Here is a 20,379-nt window from a genome sequence, read left to right as displayed (position 1 = left end):
TGTGATGTCACAGTAACAACCTGACTTGGAGTCCCCTTTGATCTGGAGTTGATGACCCTGGTCATGTGGTACTTGTCCCTCAGCCAGGTCATCCTTATCCTTGTACACCTCTGCCATGTCCACCATGCGAGGCTGTGAGGATTAGGGTTTCCATGGGATTTTTTAATATTTATATTACTATCTAGGATTATACATGCTCCCCAATGTCGATTCATGTTGTCAACTCTAAACACAATTAAACAACTAGAAACCAATCCCTCTCTTTCTCATGTTCTTTATACATGCTCTATTATGCTACTTGTCATGTAAGGGTATTAATCGTTCCTCTGTCTTCTCTACTAGATCATGTACTTTGGGGGACAGGGTGGTCCCTTCTTAGTCTCTGGGTCCCATTGGCTACCACAGAGTCTGGAGTAATAGATGTCAAATTTGATAATTATGTTGTGTTTGAAAAAGTGCAGAATATATAAATAAATTCTCAGTTTTTATTACTAAAGCACTTATATGACTTTAATTCACTGTTTTTCAAACTTTCTTGATCCCTGCTCCCCCCTTTGATAAGCATAACTATCTCTGCCACTACTCCCCCACCCTCTTCGGCAAATTCTACTTTTTCCCCAGACCCCTGTCAGTGACCAACACGCACATAACACAGAACATTTGCACATCCCACAGCCAGGCTGATTTTGTCTACTTTAGTTCCTTTTACTTTATAGTACAAACAAGAAAGCTTCTCTTTGTTTGCTGCTTTCCAAAGGGAAGTTATATGATGATATTGAGTTTACTTTTGCAAATTACAAATGTCCTCACCCCAAGATTCTAGAACACAGTACATCATGGGAGTACCTTGATCTAATTAAAGTTTTTACTGACAGCTCATTCTAGGGGAAGCCTGTCTTTCCCAGCATCTTTATGAGCCATAATTCACTGTCTCCATTTGGTCACCTCTGGTCCCTTTTCTTTGCCACTGACTCTCTTCTCCTGGGGACGAGGTTTCTAACCAGATCCTCTTAGGCCTCTGCACTCACACCCATGCCAATCCAACATGTGTCAATAGCTGTCAGCAAAGACCTGAAGGGGAAGAATAATGGCTGATGTGGAATAAAATGACATTCTACTTGGATTTCAGTGGTTTGGTTGATTCTTTTCCAAGCTGTTTGAAGACATGAGTCAAACTAGACTCTTCTCCAGCCCTGCAGTCCTCACCACCTCTTCTCTCAAACCCAGTTTTGAATCCCTTCATCCCCGCCAATCCATTCTGCAGCTGGAGTGACTTCCTAAAATAAATCTGATGACATCATCCTACTCTTACAGCCCGTCAATCGCTCTCCATGTGCCTTAGGATGAAACCCTGCTACCTACCTGACCCCCAACACCACTGAGATCTGATCCCTTCCTCTTGGGCCTCACGTCTGGCCTGTGCCACCTGGCCGTCTTTGCTCTGAGCAGTACTATTCAACTTCTTGCAGTTTCTACCACAGACAGTGCTCTCTCTTGTCCTGAGACTTTACATCATAAAATACTTCCCTTGGCCTGGAATTCTCACCTTGTATTCCCATCCCTTCAACTCTTTCATTTACCTTTTTTTTCTTTTTTTTTTTTTAAACACAATGCAGCCAAACATTAGGTCCTCAACTCATCCATCTTCCTAACAATCATGTACTCACTCACCCCTTGCCCTCCTCCTGCCCTACGTGATGTTAAGGGCCCTGATTGTGCCTTTTTTTTTTTTTTTTTTTTTTTTTTTTTGCAGCCTGTGGGACCTTAGTTCCATGACCAGGGATCGAACCCAGGCCCCTACAGTGGAAGCACAGAGTCCTAATCACGGGACCACCAGGGAGCTCCCTGATTGTGTCTATTAATCCCAGTATTTCCCCTGTATCTCATTGCTACCTTCCCCCTCATATATATACATAGTGCCTGTTATACAGTAAGTATTCAATACAGGGATTAAATAAATGAATAAAAGAAAGGGAGAAAAACCCTTCCATGAAATTTCACTTGGAGTCTCTTGACTCTAGTCCATTCATTCATTTTCAAAATGTTTTTAAAACATCTACCATGAGCACCGGCTAGATGCCGAGTATCCAGGGAGGAACGAGCTTAGACCTGGTCCCTGCTCTCAGGCCAGCACCTCGCAGGGCTCCATGGGTAATCAGAAAAGAAAGCAGAAGTTATCTGATGCTCTGCCTGAGACAGGGAAGGACAACGCTGGGGAACTTTCACGCCACCAGTGAGTTCTGTAACGTAGACTTCATGCTGTGTCACCTCTAGCCCAGGGCAAGACAGATACAGAACTTGGTACCTCAGAACCTGAAGTAGGTAGGGAAGACAGACAGACAGACAGACAAGAAGTTTCGATACAGTGTGAGAAGTGCTCTTTAAGAGAGCTATGTGCTATGAGGGCAGAGAAAGGTCGCTGAAGCTAATCTGGGGAGAAGTAGCTCTGAAAAAACAGTCGCAATGGTGTAAAATCATACTTAATGATGAGATATGTTGAAACTGTGGCTTGTAAACTAGAATGATTAAATTTCTAGGTTCCTGAACCTTCTTCTTTGTCACTCCTCTCTGTTGATTGTCAAACTCTTGTATGAAATTGACAGGTAGTGAGGAAACTAACCACATTTGCATTACCAGGAGAGGAAAGGAGGCTGAGGAGTAGGTGCTATTTGGGTGAGGATGCCTGATTTATATTCCTAATCATGACTAAACCTAAGAAAGGACACCAGGCTCAACCCTCAAGTGAGAAGCAGAAGGCCTCAGAGTCAAAAGGGGTGGTTGACACCCAAGCCAACAGGAGGCTGAATCACGCTCTCCTGAAACTGTGCGCAGAAGTGTCTTCTTTCTAGCAAAGCTAAACCTTGGATGATGTCTAGAAGTAATACTAGTCAACCTCAGTCCTCACAGAAGCAGCCATGTGTCCACATGCACACTCTCACCCCATGAGCTTGCACTAAAATAGACATATGGTCCATAGAACTCCTGAGCACTTCCGGATTGCTCAGCTTTTGGATATAGATCCAGATGTTAGGGGACAACTGCAGACAGGAATAACTTTGAGTCTCCTCATGCAGAGAAATATTTAAAATAACTTTTCTGAAACTTTTTTTTTTCGGCTTTCCTTATCTGCAGGGAGAACAGTGTAGTGGTTATGAGCTGGGCCCTGGAGTTAGACTGTCTGGGTGCAAATGCAGTGTGCTCCTGGGCATATTGTGGAACCTCTCTATGCCTCAGTTTCCTCATCTACAAAGTCAGGATAGTAATAGAACCTACCTCCTAGAGTTGTTTTAATTAAGACAACATGCATTAATATACCATGTTTCATTAATTCTAAGACATGCATTTTTCACATTTTAACATGTCTGAAATTGAGGTGCAATTTACAGTCAATAGCATAGCAGAGTTTAGTTGTCTCAGTGGTAGGAAAAATAATGGTGTAGCTTATAATCAGTGGCATCTTAGATGTGATAAAATTCAGGATACAAAGAGCTCAGAAAAATACATAGCACATAAACAGTACTAAATGAATATTTAATAGATGATAGAGATATAAATTATATATAGCTCTTCTAACTTCATCAGAGCCAAAATATATAGCTCATTTTTAAACCAATGTCCAAGATAGCAATGGCAAATGATAACATGACTGACCCATTTCCCAGAAAAGCGAGAAGCTGCTCTTAATACTTGGCCTGGAGTTGGTGGCAGTACCTGGTACCCATCCCTTTATCTTAGCCAAGATCTCAGAAAGGTGATATAACTGAGACCCACTTAGATGTGGATACCTTGGACAGGTAGAAGTTTGATGTCTCTTTAGGTCAACATTCTTTACCATAAAGTGGGGGGATTGAGCACCATTTTCTTTTCACAGTTCTGGAGGCAGGAAGTCCAAGACCAGGGTGCCAGCATGGTCAGGTTCTTGGTGGGGGTTCTCTTCCTGGTTTACAGACAGCCACCTTCTTGCTGCATCCTCACATGCTGAAGAGAATAATCGTCTCTCTTTTTAGAAGGGCATTAATCTCATTCATGAGGGCTCCACCCTCATGATCTAATTACTTCCCAATGGCCCCACCTGCAAATCCCGAACTGGAGATTAAGGTGTCAACATATGAATTTTAGGAGGACACATTCGGTCCATAGCAAGGGGGGAGATCGTGGGAAAACGGAATGGAACACAGGAAATGGAATTGCAATGACCAGGCTCCTAAAGGAGCCAACGAATGTCCATGTCATGAGTGGAGGAAGGGAGGGATTTGACAGTAAGCCACACTCACTTCCTAGAGTGAAGCAGCCAGTGGAAGCATTCAAAGCCAGTCCCATCCCCCTGCACACCTGGTAAGAAAGGAATGCCCGGAGTAGCCATCATTCTCCCAAAAGGTGACCTGTGCCCATTTGTCAGGTACGATTGAGAAAAGTGAACAAGAGAGCTGCCATGAGCCCGAGAACAGAATGAAACAGCTCTTAGAGCCCCAAGAGGCTTTGGCCCTGAACTTGAGGCTGACTGTTCCCAGTAAAAGATACCTTTCTTCAGAGGCTCTAAAACCAGCAGTTTGGGGGAGAGCCTGGCTATGGTTATGGTAGCTGGGAAGAAGCTGTGGCGTGGTGAAACTGCCTAACTGCCTGTCTGTCTCCGAGCAGATCACAAACGTCATACTATGTTTCCTTAGCACGTAGGACTAGCCTGGCACGGTGAGGGTGCTTAATATTTGTGGAGTCAATGAATGAAGGTCTCATATTGGAATAAGAGAAACAGAGTTTATTCTCTGCCTCTGTAAGTTATTTCAAACCCCAGCTTAGAACTGGATATCTTGTTTTAAAAGACAATTAACATAAAAGCAATTATGCTGTAATAGGAATTATTTATTTATTTTAGGTGTTTCTTATGATACTAGCTCTTTTTTTCATTTCTATTGGTGGTTTCAAGTCATTCACTCAATCGACAATATTCATTGAGTCCTCACTAAACAGAGAAAGCCAAGAAAGATAATTATCTACTGTTGTAATCTGGTTCAATCCATGAGCTAAACCATAGGGTAATAAAGTACTCAGGGTCCTAGAGGGTCGTGTGTAAGTACAGTCAAGGTGATATACCACAAGAGAGCTGAGGTTAGGTCACCGGGTTACTAAGGAGTTTCTCAGGAAAAAGAAACTTATGCAATAGACCCTTGACATTCCCAGGGAATGGATCCTGAGCTCTTTCTTTGCAAATTCTTAACCCTAGCTCTTTCCTAAAAATTAACCGTCTCTGGACCCAGGATTTCCCATGCATAACCTCAAATTCTAAATCTATAGCCCGTTCAACTCTCACACCTGATCTCTCACCTGGTAGCTGTTTATCCAGAGGATTTCTCCTGAAGTCTCCTGAGGAGATGCCTTCACTGCCCTCCACATTATGTGAATATGGGCCTCAGCACAATTCCAAAATACTGACTGCATTGATTTGCTGTTGCTCATACATAGCTGGAATGGCTGTTTTCACCTTAGTGAACGTCAGTGATCTGCTGGCTCTGTTAAAGTCCCACCTAATGCAATACAAGTCAGAAACGTGACATGTCAGCTGGTACAGCAGGAAATGAGAACATACAGACATTCTGCTCTCAGGATTTGCATCTGGTAGGAACGATAGAGCCATTTCCAGGGATGGCTGTGAATTATCCATGCTTTCAAAGACTCTGTGGCCCCCAAATTTCTCCATCCCCAGGTCACCTAAAACACCAATGGCCCCAATCACTCAGTGGGAGGAGTTTGCATTCACTGAGTTATTACATTTTATGCCTTCCCCCCGCCACAGCTCCCGCCGCCTCTCTCCTGCTCACCAGCCACTTTGCTAATCTGTGAGCCCCTTAAGGGTGCCCCCACCGCAGGTATTTGCATGTGTTGTCCCTCTGCCTAGAGTGATGCTCTCACTCCCTTGTCCACAGCACGCATTCGAAGACCACACTCCCAAGAGGCCACCCTCTCCGACACAGCAGTCCTGTCACTCTCTAACCCCTTACTCTGCTTTATTTTTTCTCCTAGCCCTTGTGGCTGCTTGACTTGTTATATTTCTCTTTATAATGAGAATATAAGCTCCAGGAGAACTGAAACTTTGCCTTTTTCACTGTTGTGCCCCCAATTCCACAAACAGTGCCTGGTACACGGTAAGTGCTTAGCAAACATGTGCTGAATGAATGAATTAATTAATAAGAGAGTGAATGAACAGGCACTGAAATATATAGACACCATGTGAAGCTTTTGAGAAAAGGCTCTCTGAGAGATGGGACAAAGAAAAGATGCTCTCTGAGGTCTACAGGATTTAACGTAGCTCTTTTTTAGGTAGAGGAGCCTGAACATTTAGGGCACGAGGATACTGGATGCCAGGATCCCAGAAAAATCCAGAAACCCGGCCACACAAATGTTGCATTTTCATTGAGTGGCACCTCCAACATGTTACCCATGCCCAACAGGGCTCAGTTCTGCCCTTCCTCTGTCCTCCCTGAAACTGCTTATCCCCCTAACACCCACCACTTGCTGAGGAACCGTGAGAAGGGTCTCACTATTCCCCTGTAATCACTGCAGGTCAATGACAAGGAGCTTGGGAGGCATTTCAGTTTGAGCGGCTGGTGAGCAGAGCGGGATGGGCAAGGGCTGCTCCTCACCAGGATCTGTTCAACTCACATCAGTGTCCATTCCACTTATCTCGGTAGCCAATTCCTACCAACTGTTTGTGCTTTCCTATTTAAAGTGATGAAAGGTAACACAAACATTGGGAGAAAAAGCAACTTCAAGACCCATATACGGTAACAATCTAATGACATAAATATCATGGTAAAGGTATTTCCAAATATCTGGAAAGGAATCCTTATACACACGGAAACTTAATTGGTGTAATGGTTAATCTCTACGAATAATTCATTGTGGCCAGGTAGTCAGACAGATCCATAACTGACCCTTTATACAAATCTTAGAGGAGTCCCAAGACCCGAACTCCAACCTCTACGAGTTATGTTTAAGTACAGGTTCTAATGTCCATCTTACAACTTTGGGCTCCTAAGTAATAATGATAATAGGTAATATTTATTTAGCACAAATTATGTTTGCACTGATCTGAACTTGTTATGTGCAAACTCTAACAGAGGTGCAATGTGGCTAAGAGCTCATTTTGCCTAAACTGGCAAATGGAGAGCCATCGAAACCTGATTTGTTGAAAGACTACTGAACAAGCTGGGGTAGGAGTCTGAATAAAGGCTGGGTCCTCTGGCTCTTGACTGATTGTGAAATCTTTACCTTGCCTTTGTAACACTGCAACAAGGACAAATACGACAAGGAGTGGAATTTGTAAATGGGTATGTGTGACCTTTTGTGCAAACATGCAGTAGATGATGAGGAAAAAAAAAACCAAAAAAACCCCATCAGTTTTCTACCGGTAAAAATAATTAGCAGGGCTTCCCTGGTGGCGCACTGGTTGAGAGTCCGCCTGCCGATGCAGGGGACACAGGTTCGAGCCCCAGTCCAGGAAGATCCCACATGCCGCGGAGTGGCTGGGCCCGTGAGCCATGGCCGCTGATCCTGCGCGTCCGGAGTCTGTGCTCCACAACGGGAGAGGCCACAGCAGTGAGAGGCCCGCGTACCGCAAAAAAAAAAAAAAAATTGGCAGTTTCTTACAAAACTAAATATAGTCTCACCATACAATCCAGCAGTCACACTCTTTGGTATTTACTCAGATGAGCTGAAAACTTACAGCCACACCAAAACCTGCACACAAATGTTTATAGTAGTTGTATTCATAATTGCAGAAAAAATTGGAAGCAACCAAGATGTCCTTCAGCACGTGAGTGGATCAATAAAGGGTCATACATCATAGAATGGCATATTATTCACCAATACAAGGAAATGAGCTATAAAACCACTAAACGTGGAGGAAACTTAAAGGCATATTATTACGTGAAAGAAGTCATCTGGAAAAGACAAAACTATGGAAGCAGTAAAGTGATCAGTGGTTGTCGGCGGGGGGAGGGGGGATGATTAGGCAGAGCACAGAGGATTTTAGGCAATGAATCTATTCTGTATGGTATTATAAGTGTAGATACATGTCACTATACATTTGTCAAATCCATAGACCGTACAACACCAAGAGTGAATAAATTAAACTGAGGACTCTGGGTGATAATGAGGTGTTAGTGCAGGTTCTTCGACTGTAACAAATGTTCCTTTCTGGTGTGGATGCTGGTGGAGGAGCCTGGGAACGAGTATGTTGGAATCCTCTGTATTTTCCACTTAACTTTGTTGCTAAGTACTCTGCAAAAATTAAGTCTATTAATTAAAAGAAAAGTAACGTGTAAGCCTGGGAGTGTGGTGAGGAAAACAACAGTAGAACTGAGCATCAGAGAAAGAATACGAGCGGATGTCCTAGGCATTGGGCTGGCCCTAGAGGCCAGGAGAGTGTATGGATGCACATCAAATTAACTGAGCACCTCTTACACGCCTGTCATATTTACATCCCCAGTATCTTCACAAAATTCTCGCACTGTAATTCTGGCTCAGAGAAAATCAATGATTTTCTGGCTGAAGCTCCCACGACTAGACAGTAGCAAAGCGCAGGTTTGAATGCCATTTCTGCTGACTCTAAGTCCAGTTCTCCCCTCTAAGTAACTCCTGGACAGCTCAAAGCAGTGACTACGGAAAAGTTTGCTTTACGAAAGACATCACGCTTCAGATTCAACTTTGCACATACGCATACAGAGTGGGTCCATGGATGGACTGAGTTTGTGGCTGGAGGGACAACACAAAACCACATCAACAACATCACATTTATTTACCTCACCATTAAAAGAAAAATAAGAGGCTGCAGGGGAGGTGACAGGGAAGGAGAACTGAATAGAGAATTGTTATTACTATCCAGAGTAATAGCCTTTCCGGAATTTCCCATACCAAGGACAAAACTTCATAATGGACAGAGTCACCTTCCCCTGGGGGTCACCCTCTCTGCCATGATGAGGAAGGAAAGCTTCTGCAGCTCTGGAGAGGGGCCAGGGAAGGGGGCCTCACAGTCTGGTGACAATGCAGACCTCCCCAAGTCTCCTTTCTTCTCTACAGTGCATGCCAGGGACACGGCCCATCTTCCTCACCTCTTCATGCCCACACTCATCTTATTGTTCCATCTCCAAGCCTGGCTGGAAAGGAAGATAAAGCCTCCCCACCTTCCTATTTCCTTGCTGCTCCAAGAAAACAAAGTCTCCATTCCATATTGCTTCAGGAAACAGAAGACACACACACACACACACACACACACACACACAATTTCAGTACCTTACAGGGCTCTTGTCTTAATGTTACTATTCTAACATCGAACTCCTTTCGCAGCTGGTAATTATAGGTCCCTTTTAGAGTCCCCACCCAACAACCCACTTTTAATATCCTAAGGGTGCTCACCTGAAATCTCCCTTATTCTGATGAAGATCTTTCCAAAGGTCATGCAGAGCCCTATTCCCAGGCCACTTTGCCATAATCGATCCAGCACTGGGTGGCAAAATTGATGGCTTCCGCGCAGTTGAAGCCAGAGTGGTAGCCATAGGGAAACGTCACCATGAACTCTCCAGCCTCCTGAGTGACCCGACCGAAGGGGATGCCGTTGTCCTTGAGGACCGTGGGGAGAAGAGAGCCACCCTGTGTCGCAGGAAGGCCTCACAGCCCCGCGAGCTGCCCGGGAAAAGCTCCCTGGCCAGGCGTTCCAGGCGCCGGCCGTGCTCCGGGGGCACCGCGTACCAAGACTTGGGCTCCCCGAAGTGCAGGCAGTCGATGCTGTAACGGTCCATGTCCTCCGTGTGCCAGGCGAAGGCGGTCTTCCACATGCCGAAGTACAGGTAGGGGATGTTGACGCCTTCGATGACCACTCTGCACTCCTGTTCCAGCAGGTCCTGAATGGTTCCCAGGTGTCCAAGGTTCCACTGCTTCGTGTTTTCATCGAATAAGGAGCCACTGACGTCCGCACCGTATACTGGTAAATCATAGGGGCGTGTTTTCCAATATTTTCGCTCCAGATCCTCAAAATCAGAGTAGAATGGAGTCTGGTGTCATTCACTGTTTGTTAAGCGGCGATACTCGCTCACAGTCATGGCTTTCTTCCTTTTGTGGTGCTGAGTAAACACACCTGCCTGCCCAGTGGTCACCTGCTGCAGGGGAGCGGCTATTAAGATGTCATCGGTATCATCGTACATCTGTCTGGCTTTCCATCCTTTCGGTGGAATTACCTTGGCTAGGCCAGCTCGGTGTGCACCTTGCCACTCCATGTAAACAATATATTTGCTGAAATCTTCAAATTCTTCCATGGTTGGGTGGACGATCGTAATCTTACAACTTGGGTTCTGGCTCCCAAAGTGCTTAGACTGTGTGGCGGCAACAGAATAAGCAACGGACTGCCAGCTTCTTAGGTATGCTTTGGATACCTGAGAAGGCTGGGGAGTAACCTCTTCCCTATACTTCCTTTATTTTTAAAGAAGTTTTGATAGAGCTGAGAGGCAGGAACTCAGACTTGAACTTTTAAACAAACGAGGTGGTATCTTCTCCAGGCTTGTCAATCCACCAGGAGGACTCCACTCTTGTCAGCATTTTGGAGCCAAAGGAAATCCAGTATTTCCCAGAGGAGACGGCTCTCTGAGCCAAGTCCTGCCTCAGCCTGCAGCTCTGTGAGTTTCCTCTGTTGGGGGTATAAGTGCCTGAGACCTCTCCAGATTCCCAGGCTTGAGTGCATGGGTGGCTTCTCACCTCACTGTAGCAGGAAGTCTCTTCATGGAAATTTCCAAACCAAGCCTAAAGAAAGTACAAAATATTGAAAATAAGTGGATGACAAAACAAACTGATTTAACATCAAGTAAAAGAAAACTGTATATCAATCTTAATTTCAAAGTTTGAATTTAAGGGCAAAAAGTACACTCTTTTGGTAGGCATGTAAACTGGTGCAGCTATGGTGCATACTATGGAAAACAGTATGGAGGTTCCTCAAAAAATGTAAATAGAACCACTATATGATGCTGCAGTCTCACTTCTGGGTATATAGCTAAAGGAAATAAAAACAGAATATCAAGGAGCTATCTGCCCTCCCACATTCACAATGGATAAGATATGGAAACAACCAACATGTCCAGCGATGGCTGAATGGATATAGAAGATGTGGTACACAGATACAATAGAATACTACTCAGCCATAAAAAGAATGAAATTTTGTCATTTGCAACAATATGGATGGTCTTGGAGGGTATTATGTCCAGTAAAGTAAGACAGAGAAAGACAAATATGGCATGGTATCACTTATATGTGGAATGTTAAAAAAAAAAAAAAAAAAAAGAGTAAAACTTACAGAACCAGAGTAGAAAAGTGGTTGCGGGGGAGGGCAGGGAAGGGAGGGTAAAAGGGTACACAGTGAATAAAGTCTCAGGAGCTAATGTTAACCATGGTGCTTATAGTTGATAACAATGTGATGAATAGTTGAAATTTTCCAGAAGAGTAGGATTTAAATGTTCTTACCAAAAAAGGTAAATATATGAAGGAAATGTGTTAATTAACTAGATGGGGGGAATCCTTTCACAATGTATAGCAAATCACCACAAAGTTGACTGAATATTTTACAATTTTAAAAGTCAATTATACAGCAATAAAGCTGAAATTTAAAAATAAAGAATTAGGACAAATCATAAGACAGAAAAAGAGGAATTAAAACTTACTGAACAGTAAGGACATTAAGCAAGCTTGAAAAGGAGTTAAGCACTCAACTCAAGAAATTGGATGGCTTAACCCAAAAGATAAATTAGGGAAAGGAAAACAATGAAATAAGCTGAAACAATTACAAAAGAAAACATAACACCCAATAGAAATGATGACTGAAACCAAAATGCAATTTGTAGACCATGAAAAGTGTAAAACCATAGCAGAAGAGAAAAGTACAAGCATATCATGTTATAATAAAACAGGGGACGCAGATAAAAATCTACCATTATAGAAAGAGTGCCTATGTAAACAAAAGCAGGAAAAGAGTACAGAACACAAATAGACACATCCTTAACAAGCATTATCCTTAATGTGTAAATACCTGAAAAATTCTAATTAAGTTCTAATCATTAATTTGCATTGATAGACAAATTATTAGAAATATAGGGTTCACTCAAAATGGGAGAAAATATTTGCAAATGAAGCAACTGACAAAGGATTAATCTCCAAAATTTACAAGCAGCTCATGCAGCTCAACATTATAAAAACAAACAACCCACTCCAAAAATGGGCAGAAGACCTAAATAGACATTTCTCCAAAGAAGATATACAGATTGCCAGCAGACACATGAAAGAATGCTCAACATCGTTTATCATTAGAGAAATGCAAATCAAAGCTACACTGATATCATCTCACACCGCTCAGAACGGCCATCATCAAAAAATCTACAAACAATAAATGCTGGAGAGGGTGTGGAGAAAACGGAACCCTCTTGCACTGTTGGTGAGAATGTAAATTGATACAGCCACTATGGAGAACAGTAAGGAGGTTCCTTAAAAAACTACAAATAGAACTACCATACAACCCAGCAATCCCACTACGGCGCATATACCCTGAGAAAACCATAATTCAAAAAGAGTCATGTACCAAAATGTTCATTGCAGCTCTATTTACAATAGCCAGGACATGGAAGCAACCAAAGTGTCCATCAACAGGATGAATGGATAAAGCAGATGTGGCACATATATACAATGGAATATTACTCAGCCATAGAAAGGAACGAAACTGAGTTATTTGTAGTGAGGTGCATGGACCTAAAGCCTGTCATATAGAGTGAAGTAAGTCAGAAAGAGAAATACAAATACTGTATGCTAACACATATATATGGAATCTAAAAGAAAAAAAAAATTGTCATGAAGAACAAGATGGGAATAAAGACGGGAATAAAGATGCAGACCTACTAGTGAATAGACTTGAGGATATGGGAGGGGGAAGGGTAACCTGGGACAAAGTGAGAGAGTGGCGTGGACATACATACGCTACCAAACGTAAAATAGATAGCTAGTGGGCAGCAGCCACATAGCACAGGGAGATCAGCTCAGTGCTTTGTGACCACCTAGAAGGGCAAGATAGGGAGGGTGGGAGGGAGGCAGTTGCAAGAGGGAATAGATATGGGCACATATGTATAACTGATTCACTTTGTTATAAAGCAGAAACTAACACACCATTCTAAAGCAATTATACTCCAAGAAAGATGTTAAAAAAAAAAAAGAAATATAGGGTTCAATCAAGTTTCTGGACACTGATTAGCAAACAAAATCTATAGATCCCATACACCAGTTAACAATCAATTATAAAGTGAAAGAGTAAAAAGGTTTTAATCCCTTTAATAACAGAAATACATGGCCCCAATGAAGAAATCTAAAAATGATATGCATGCAATGCTTGTACTTTAAATGCATAAATAAATGTGAATTTTACCAGGGAAAAAAAGTTGCTTTCTGGCATAAAATGTCATCCTTTTCATCTTTATGCTTTAAAGGAAAAAAAAAAAGGCCAAAAAAGTGCCTGCCTTCTGCCGGTCTAAAATCTTAATCCCAAATGATGATACACAGGACCCAGAAAATGGTTTCCTTGAAGGATTCAGCCTCTGAATGAAACAGGCTGTGCTCAAAGTCTGGCTATATATGTCCCACACCAATTTCAATTCAATCAGTACCACCCCAAATCTAATACCCTCATATCCAATCAAAATCTCTAATTTGATCCCACATATTTTTCAAGTCCCTTCCAACTGACACACTCCTTACCCAGTTCTAGAAACCCTCTCATTCCCATTAGATCGCAGTGCACTAAATGAGGTGCTTTTTCCTGAAAATCTTTGTGATTTTTACCAAGAAAATATTAAGAAAAAAATTAACTTCACAAGTTGGAAAATAGTTTAAAAATAAAAACTCAAGGAAAGGATATCCCAATGTATAGTACCCTCTCTCTCGCTCTCTTTCTATATATGCATAAATAGTGTCATTTTTTAAAAAATTCTGGTAGGAAAATAACTCTTTTGCTCATAAGCACAAATTACAGAAATAAAGTGACCTACCTTCTACCAACAAAATCCTGATTTCAGTTGGAGATATTCAAGGACCCAGAGAGAGAGAGACAGTGTTCTCTGGGCAGCTGGCCTCCAAATGCAGACCCATGTCCTGACGGCTCTGGCTTTCTACCTGGGCAAAGGTATAATTTGATCAGCACCAGTCAACGGTAATTACTCTCATTGGTCAGCCCACTCTGTCTGCGCCCCTTTGATTTTTTAAACCAGTCTTACAGCGAACTAAGAGGTTGAAAATAAAAGAAGTGGGAAAGTCAAACCAAGCAATTATTAAACAAAAGAAACTTGGTCTAGCAGCAATTAATATCGAATGTATTTATAAGGTAAAAGAAGGGCAGCTTATAGTTATGAAAAAGAAAAACTCATGGGAAAGATTACAATGATGCACTTTACGCACCTAGACACATAGCACTGAGACACAGAACACAAAGACTGAGAATTATAAGGTAAAACTGACATATTTGCAATCATGGTGTGAGGTTTTTTTTCAAACACCGTTCTTCCAGAAACTGATACATGAGGAGAGAAGAAAATTAATAATGTTATAAAAGTATAAACAATAAAGTTAACAACTTTGATTATATTTCCTGCAGCAACCACATAGCAAAATGGTTTTCAACACATATAAAACATTTACAAAAATTTACCGCTGTTAAGACCACATAATAAATCTCAAAATTCCACAGAATCTACGTATCGAGTACCCTCTTGATCAATCTTTTATTTCAATCATGAAATAAAATTGAAAGTCAATAATGAAAAAAGGGAACACCACCATATTTATTTAAAAATGAATATCCACATAACATCTACAACAATATCCATATAATAGCTAAAAATCTATTGATTTTTCTGTTGTTTGCAAGTAGTTAGTAAAAACTAAACCAAAATACCTCAGAATTATTTGAAAGAAAAAAGATAAAAATGATAAAACAATTCAAAAAACAAAAGGGAAAACAACCATATACAAAAATATAAATGATTAATAAAATAGCAGTCTGTTACTTAGAAAGTAAAATAAAGGAAGAACCGGTTAATAGATTATATATTACTCCCTGCTACAGGAAGAGAGTGCTCCCTGCGTGGGAGAAGCTGGTGCAGAGTGGCAAGTGGTGATGGGACTCGGGGAGGGGTAGTCATTTTATAGAGGAGGACCCTGCCAAACACCATTTTAACCAGGTCAACATCAAGAGTCATAAACTGGGAATTCCCTGGCTGTCCAGTGGTTAGCACTCCACGCTTTCACTACGTAGGGCCCAGGTTCGATCCCTGGCCAGGGAACTAAGATCCCACAAACTGCGAGGCGTGGCCAAAAAAGAAAAAAAAAAAAGCCATAAATTACTTTGATAGTATATGTCCTTGATATGATGTGATTAAAATGTGACAAAATTCCCTCCGTAATCTTCCTCCAAAAAAACAGAGAAACCCAAGATAATCATAAGGAAAGCATCAGATTCCAATAGAGGGGCATCCTACAATATACCTGACCAGTATTCCCCCAGACTGTCAGGTTTCTATACAAACTTTTGGTCAAAAACAAGGAAAGTCTGAGAATCTGTTACAGCCAAGAGAAACCTAAGGAGACATGAAATCTAAATGTAATTTGATATTTTAGATGAGATCTTGGAACAGAAAAAGGACGTTGGGTAAAAGGTGAGGAAATCTGAACCCATGATAGCCTTTAGTAGACAATAACATATTGACATTGGTTCATTAATTGTCATCAATATACCATGGGAATTACGATGTTACTAACAGGGGGACATGGGAGTGGGGTCGGGTCAATACTCCCTGATCCACATGCTCAATGCTTTGTAAATCTAAAACTGCCCAAAAATTTAGGTATTACTAAATATTGTAAATAATAAACAAACAGGAGAAGGCATAAACAATATTAGAATGAAAATAATTTGATAAACAATAAACAATATTAGAATGAAAATAATTTGAAACATAATCTGAGTTTTGGAAACAGTCTACCATACAGCACATTATAAACCAAATGATTCTATGAACCACTATGTGACATAATCTTTTAGAGCACTTTTAAAAATATTTTAGATTATGAAATATAAAGTGTTCACAGAAATCTATAAAGCATATATGTACACTTCAACAAATAACTATAGAGTGAGCAGAAGTGGAACCACTACCCAGGTCAAGAAATGCAACATTGCCAGGCACCTGGCTGCCTGACTTGTGCTCTTCTGCCCAGATTACAGCCCCTTCTGCCTCCTGGACTGACCTTATCCTAACTATTCACATAGTAATTTTGGGAAACATTATAAAATTAAAACTCTGTCCATCTTTGAAAACTTTATATAACCTTGAGGAAACACAATTGTATTTATGTCCTTTAGTGTATTTTTGGTGTAGTTTTTCATCACTTACGCCTTTGCATGCAGCTGGACTTTTCTGTTTCAGTACTGTAAAGTATTCAACCATATAATCGTGTTGGGCCGGGGCCTGTGAGAACGGGGTCTATCGCGCTTCTGGGTCGTGCTCCCTCCTTCCGGAGCCTGATGGACAAGCCTGGGGGCGGCAGAGGTTGTGCCCCCGGCTCTGGCCGCGAACGCTACTGTGGGCCGTGTTCTTACCCATACCGCAGACCCCCCGCCCACCCCCCGCCCAGTCGTGGACTTGGCGGCTCGTGGAGCGCCTCCGTGGGCCCAAAGGGGAGAGTCGATGGGTGGGGGTGACGCACCGTCGGTGAGAAGGCCTTCTCTAGCTGTCCGAAAGGGAGCCTTGGGGTACCGGATCCCCAGCCGCTGCCCCTCTCAAGCGTGCAGTGGTCACGGTGGCGACTGCCAGAGCACGTGGGCAGAGCCCCTCGCCTTCGCGGGAGAGCTTGCGCCAGCTCTGCGCTGGGGCCGAGCGCCGCTCTTTTCCTACCGCGGGACGCCCCTCCCCGCTCTGAGTTGGGGGAGGGTCCCGCCAGGCCTGCGTCCGGCGCGGGGCCGCGCGTATGCATGTGCGTGCGCGTGCGGTGACCCCGGTGGCGAGCCCAAGGGGGCGGGGACGCCCGGATGTCCCGCCTCCCCAGTCCCGCAGCCGCGAGGAGCCCGTCGCGCGTACCATCTCTGCTAGTCGCCGCCGGTGGCGGTGTGTGGGCGCGGTGCGGGTCGCCTCGCTCGGGAGCGTTTCCCTGGGGCGGAGCCCCGGGGGTCGGACTTAGATGAAGGCGGATCTGGCGAGGACGGAGAGGTTGAGTTTGGATGGACGGGTCCCTCCGTGCCACGCGGGGGCACCGTCGCACGCGGGCCCTGGCGGCGGTGCCGGGTCGTGGGAGGCCCCAGGGTGGCTGAGGCCGCCCGGCGTCTCAGGCGTCGTGGGACCGCCCTCGTGTGTGTGGCGGTGGGACCCCGCGCTTGTTTTCCTGGTGGCCCGGTCGTGTCTCGGCCCTTCCTCTCCCTGGGCAGCGCCCCGCGCCCCTGCCCCGCGGCCCTCGCCGTGTGTGCGTGCCGCCACCTCTCCGTCGCCGCCGGCCCTCACCCGCCCCCACCCCTCCGCTCCCCCTTCCCTGTCTGGGACCGAGCCGGCCTCACCCACGTGAGGGTGTCGTCCTCCCGGCCGCCTCGGCTGGCGGCGTCCCCGGGTGGAGTGCTCACGGTTCCCGAGGCGGGGGAGTCGGGCCCGGCGGACGTGTGAGTGGGGCCTGTGGGGCGGCCGGTGTGCGCGCGGGAGAGTGTTGTCGCGGGCCGGCCGCGGCTCGTGGGTGTTTGGCGGTGGTGGTCCTGAGTCCCGCGAGGGGGGGGCCCGAGGAGGCCAGTTTGCGTCCTGTGTGCCGCGGGACGGCCCCTGCGCTGGAGGCCTCTGGCGGTGAGACCCCGTGTGGAGCCCTGGCGGCCGAATCGCGTCCTGGCCCTTAGGATGGCCCCCGGGCCCCCTCGCGTCAGCGCAAAAAAAAAAGCTAATATATGATGACTATCTAATGCCAGACACTGTTCAATGCACTCTGCATAGAAGAATTTATTTATGCCTTATCTTCATAGTGACCCTATAAGGGAAATCCTGTGAATCCTGTTTCTCATATGAGGAAACCGCATCAAGGAGATATTAAGAAACTTGCTCAAGGTGACAGATCTAGTAAGTAGGGAAGTATTCAAGCAAGAATCTCCAAGATGATTCCTTAAAAGAAGAACAAAGAGGGGTGATTTCTCCTCCACCGAACTGTGGTATTTGAGCCGCAATGGACAAATATATCTACGTACAGAATAGAGAGGCCAGACACAGACACATGGATATGTGAGAGTCTGTCTATGATGGAGGTAGTGTACCAAAGCAATGGGTAAGGATGGGCTATTCAATATGTGGTAGTGGCATTGGCACTATTGTGGGGGGTAGAATTGGAGCTTGACCGCATACCACTTACATAAATAAATTTGAGGTGCATTAAAGACGGATACAACATAGAATTTTAAGAGAAAATATTGAAGAATGTCTTTATGAACTCAGGGTGGAACAATGTCTTAGAGCACCAAAAGCACCATGATGGGAATGCCGGATATATTTAAATGATTCCAAACTAATGACTGTAATGGTTACTGGGCTAAGAGATGCCCAGATAGCTAGTAAAGCATTACTTCTGTGTGTTCTGCATGGCTGTTCTGGGAAGAGATTAGCACTTGCATCAGTAGACTGAGTAATGATCGCCTTCATCACTGCAGCTGGGATCACCCAAACCACTGAGAGCCCAAATGCAACAAAAGAGCAGAGGAAGGGTGAATTTACTCTCTGCTTGAGCAGACGCATCCGTCGTCTCTTGCTTTGGGACATCTGACATGGGCACTCCTGGTTCCCAGGCTTTCGAACCCAGACCCAACCATATTCCCAGTTCTCCATCTTGCAGACGGCCCATCTGACAGATCGTGGGATTCCTCAGCCTCCATAACCAAATGAATGAGTTCCCCTACTAAGAGCTATACATATATCTCCTATGGGTTCTATTACTCTGAAGAACCCTGACTAATACAATGACATCAAAAATTAAAAGAAATTACAGTCTAGGAGAAGTTTGTCATCATACATGAAACAGGCAATGAATTAGTATTCTGAATATCACATAATTTCTACATAACAAGAACAAAAAATAGTCAAACCAAAAAAAGTAGGCAGAGCTTTAGAATAGTTAACTCAGAAAAGAGGAAATCCAAATGGCCAGTAAATACAAGAAGATGTGCAGGATCCCTAGCAATCAGAGAAGCCATTCTCTGCCCATTTTGATTAGGTCTGACAATATAAAAAAGTGGGTCAAGATATGGAGAAACCAGAGCTCTCCCACACTGCCAATAGAGGTGGAAATTGGAGGGCAAGCTGGCTTTTCCTAAAAAGTTAAAAGTGAACCTAAATATAACCCAGAAATCCTATATACAAAGCTGTTCTCTAAAGCATTGTTTGAAATAACAAAGATTTGGAAATGACCCTATTGTCCATCGTCAGCAGAGTGAATAAAATAAATTACACAGATCTAGTTGACTTTGTTGAACTGACTAGGAACTATAGATAGGAAAGTATTTAGATCTTGTTAACTCAGGCACTGCCCACTCATTATTACATTCATCCCTCCAAAATCCCTGCACTTAAATTCTCCCAACTCCATGGTTCCCAAACTTCCAGATGCACAAGTGGACTCACGGGATAGCTTAAATTTTCAGGGGAAATACAGCAGTGCTTAATGTTTGTTGGAAATTGGACAAAGTAGTAGTTTAAAGTAGTTCACAGTTTCAATATTAGATCATGCTACATTCCTGTAGAAGTCATCAAACTTTGCAAAACTGGGTTTTCCACAGGTTTTGTGATAAAAAAGCAAGTACTGTTTGAAAATCAGTGTGGATTGATCTTCCCAAAAATCCAGAAGTCGTGCAGTGTCCACCAGGAGCACACGTACATTCCATTAGTAAGAAATTGTGATTATTTAAGGATGAAATAAAAATTATTTTTCTTTCAATTTATGTATATTCTTTTTTCAAATAGCTTCTAAGTTGTTAGGACATAATTATGAAGTTGATTTGGACCTAACTACTTAAAAAACAGGACTGTTGGACATTTCTTTTGGATTAGAGGCACTGCAAAAAAATATTACCAAGACCCAGGGGACCAGAAACAAGAGAGTTTTAGAACCTCTTTGTAGAGGTAAAAAAATGGGCTCAGAGACGTTAACTAACCTGTCCAAGGTGATAAAACTGGGATTTGAATCAATATGTATCTGATTCCAAAGTCTGTGTTCTTTCTCCCACCCTATATTGCCTCCTGCCTGTCAGACAACAAACCATCTCCATCAGTACAAACAGAGGGCCAAACTTGGTCA

At 43.5% G+C, this 20,379-nt stretch overlaps 1 protein-coding gene across 1 annotated transcript; it reads right to left on the bottom strand.

Annotated features, from left to right (window-relative positions):
* Nucleotides 1-9,462: 9,462 nt before the first annotated feature.
* LOC115850908 (lysine-specific demethylase 4D-like) lies at nt 9,463-17,043 on the bottom strand. The gene is given in 3 exon segments (XM_060304348.1): nt 9,463-9,632; nt 9,635-10,461; nt 16,670-17,043. Coding segments are annotated over 3 exon segments (1,371 nt in total).
* Nucleotides 17,044-20,379: the final 3,336 nt, after the last annotated feature.

This window comes from Globicephala melas, chromosome 8, assembly GCF_963455315.2.
Source record: "Globicephala melas chromosome 8, mGloMel1.2, whole genome shotgun sequence".
NCBI lineage: Eukaryota > Metazoa > Chordata > Mammalia > Artiodactyla > Delphinidae > Globicephala > Globicephala melas.
The sequence above is the reverse complement of the archived record's forward strand: the minus strand, read 5'-3'. Positions and strand labels throughout refer to the sequence as shown.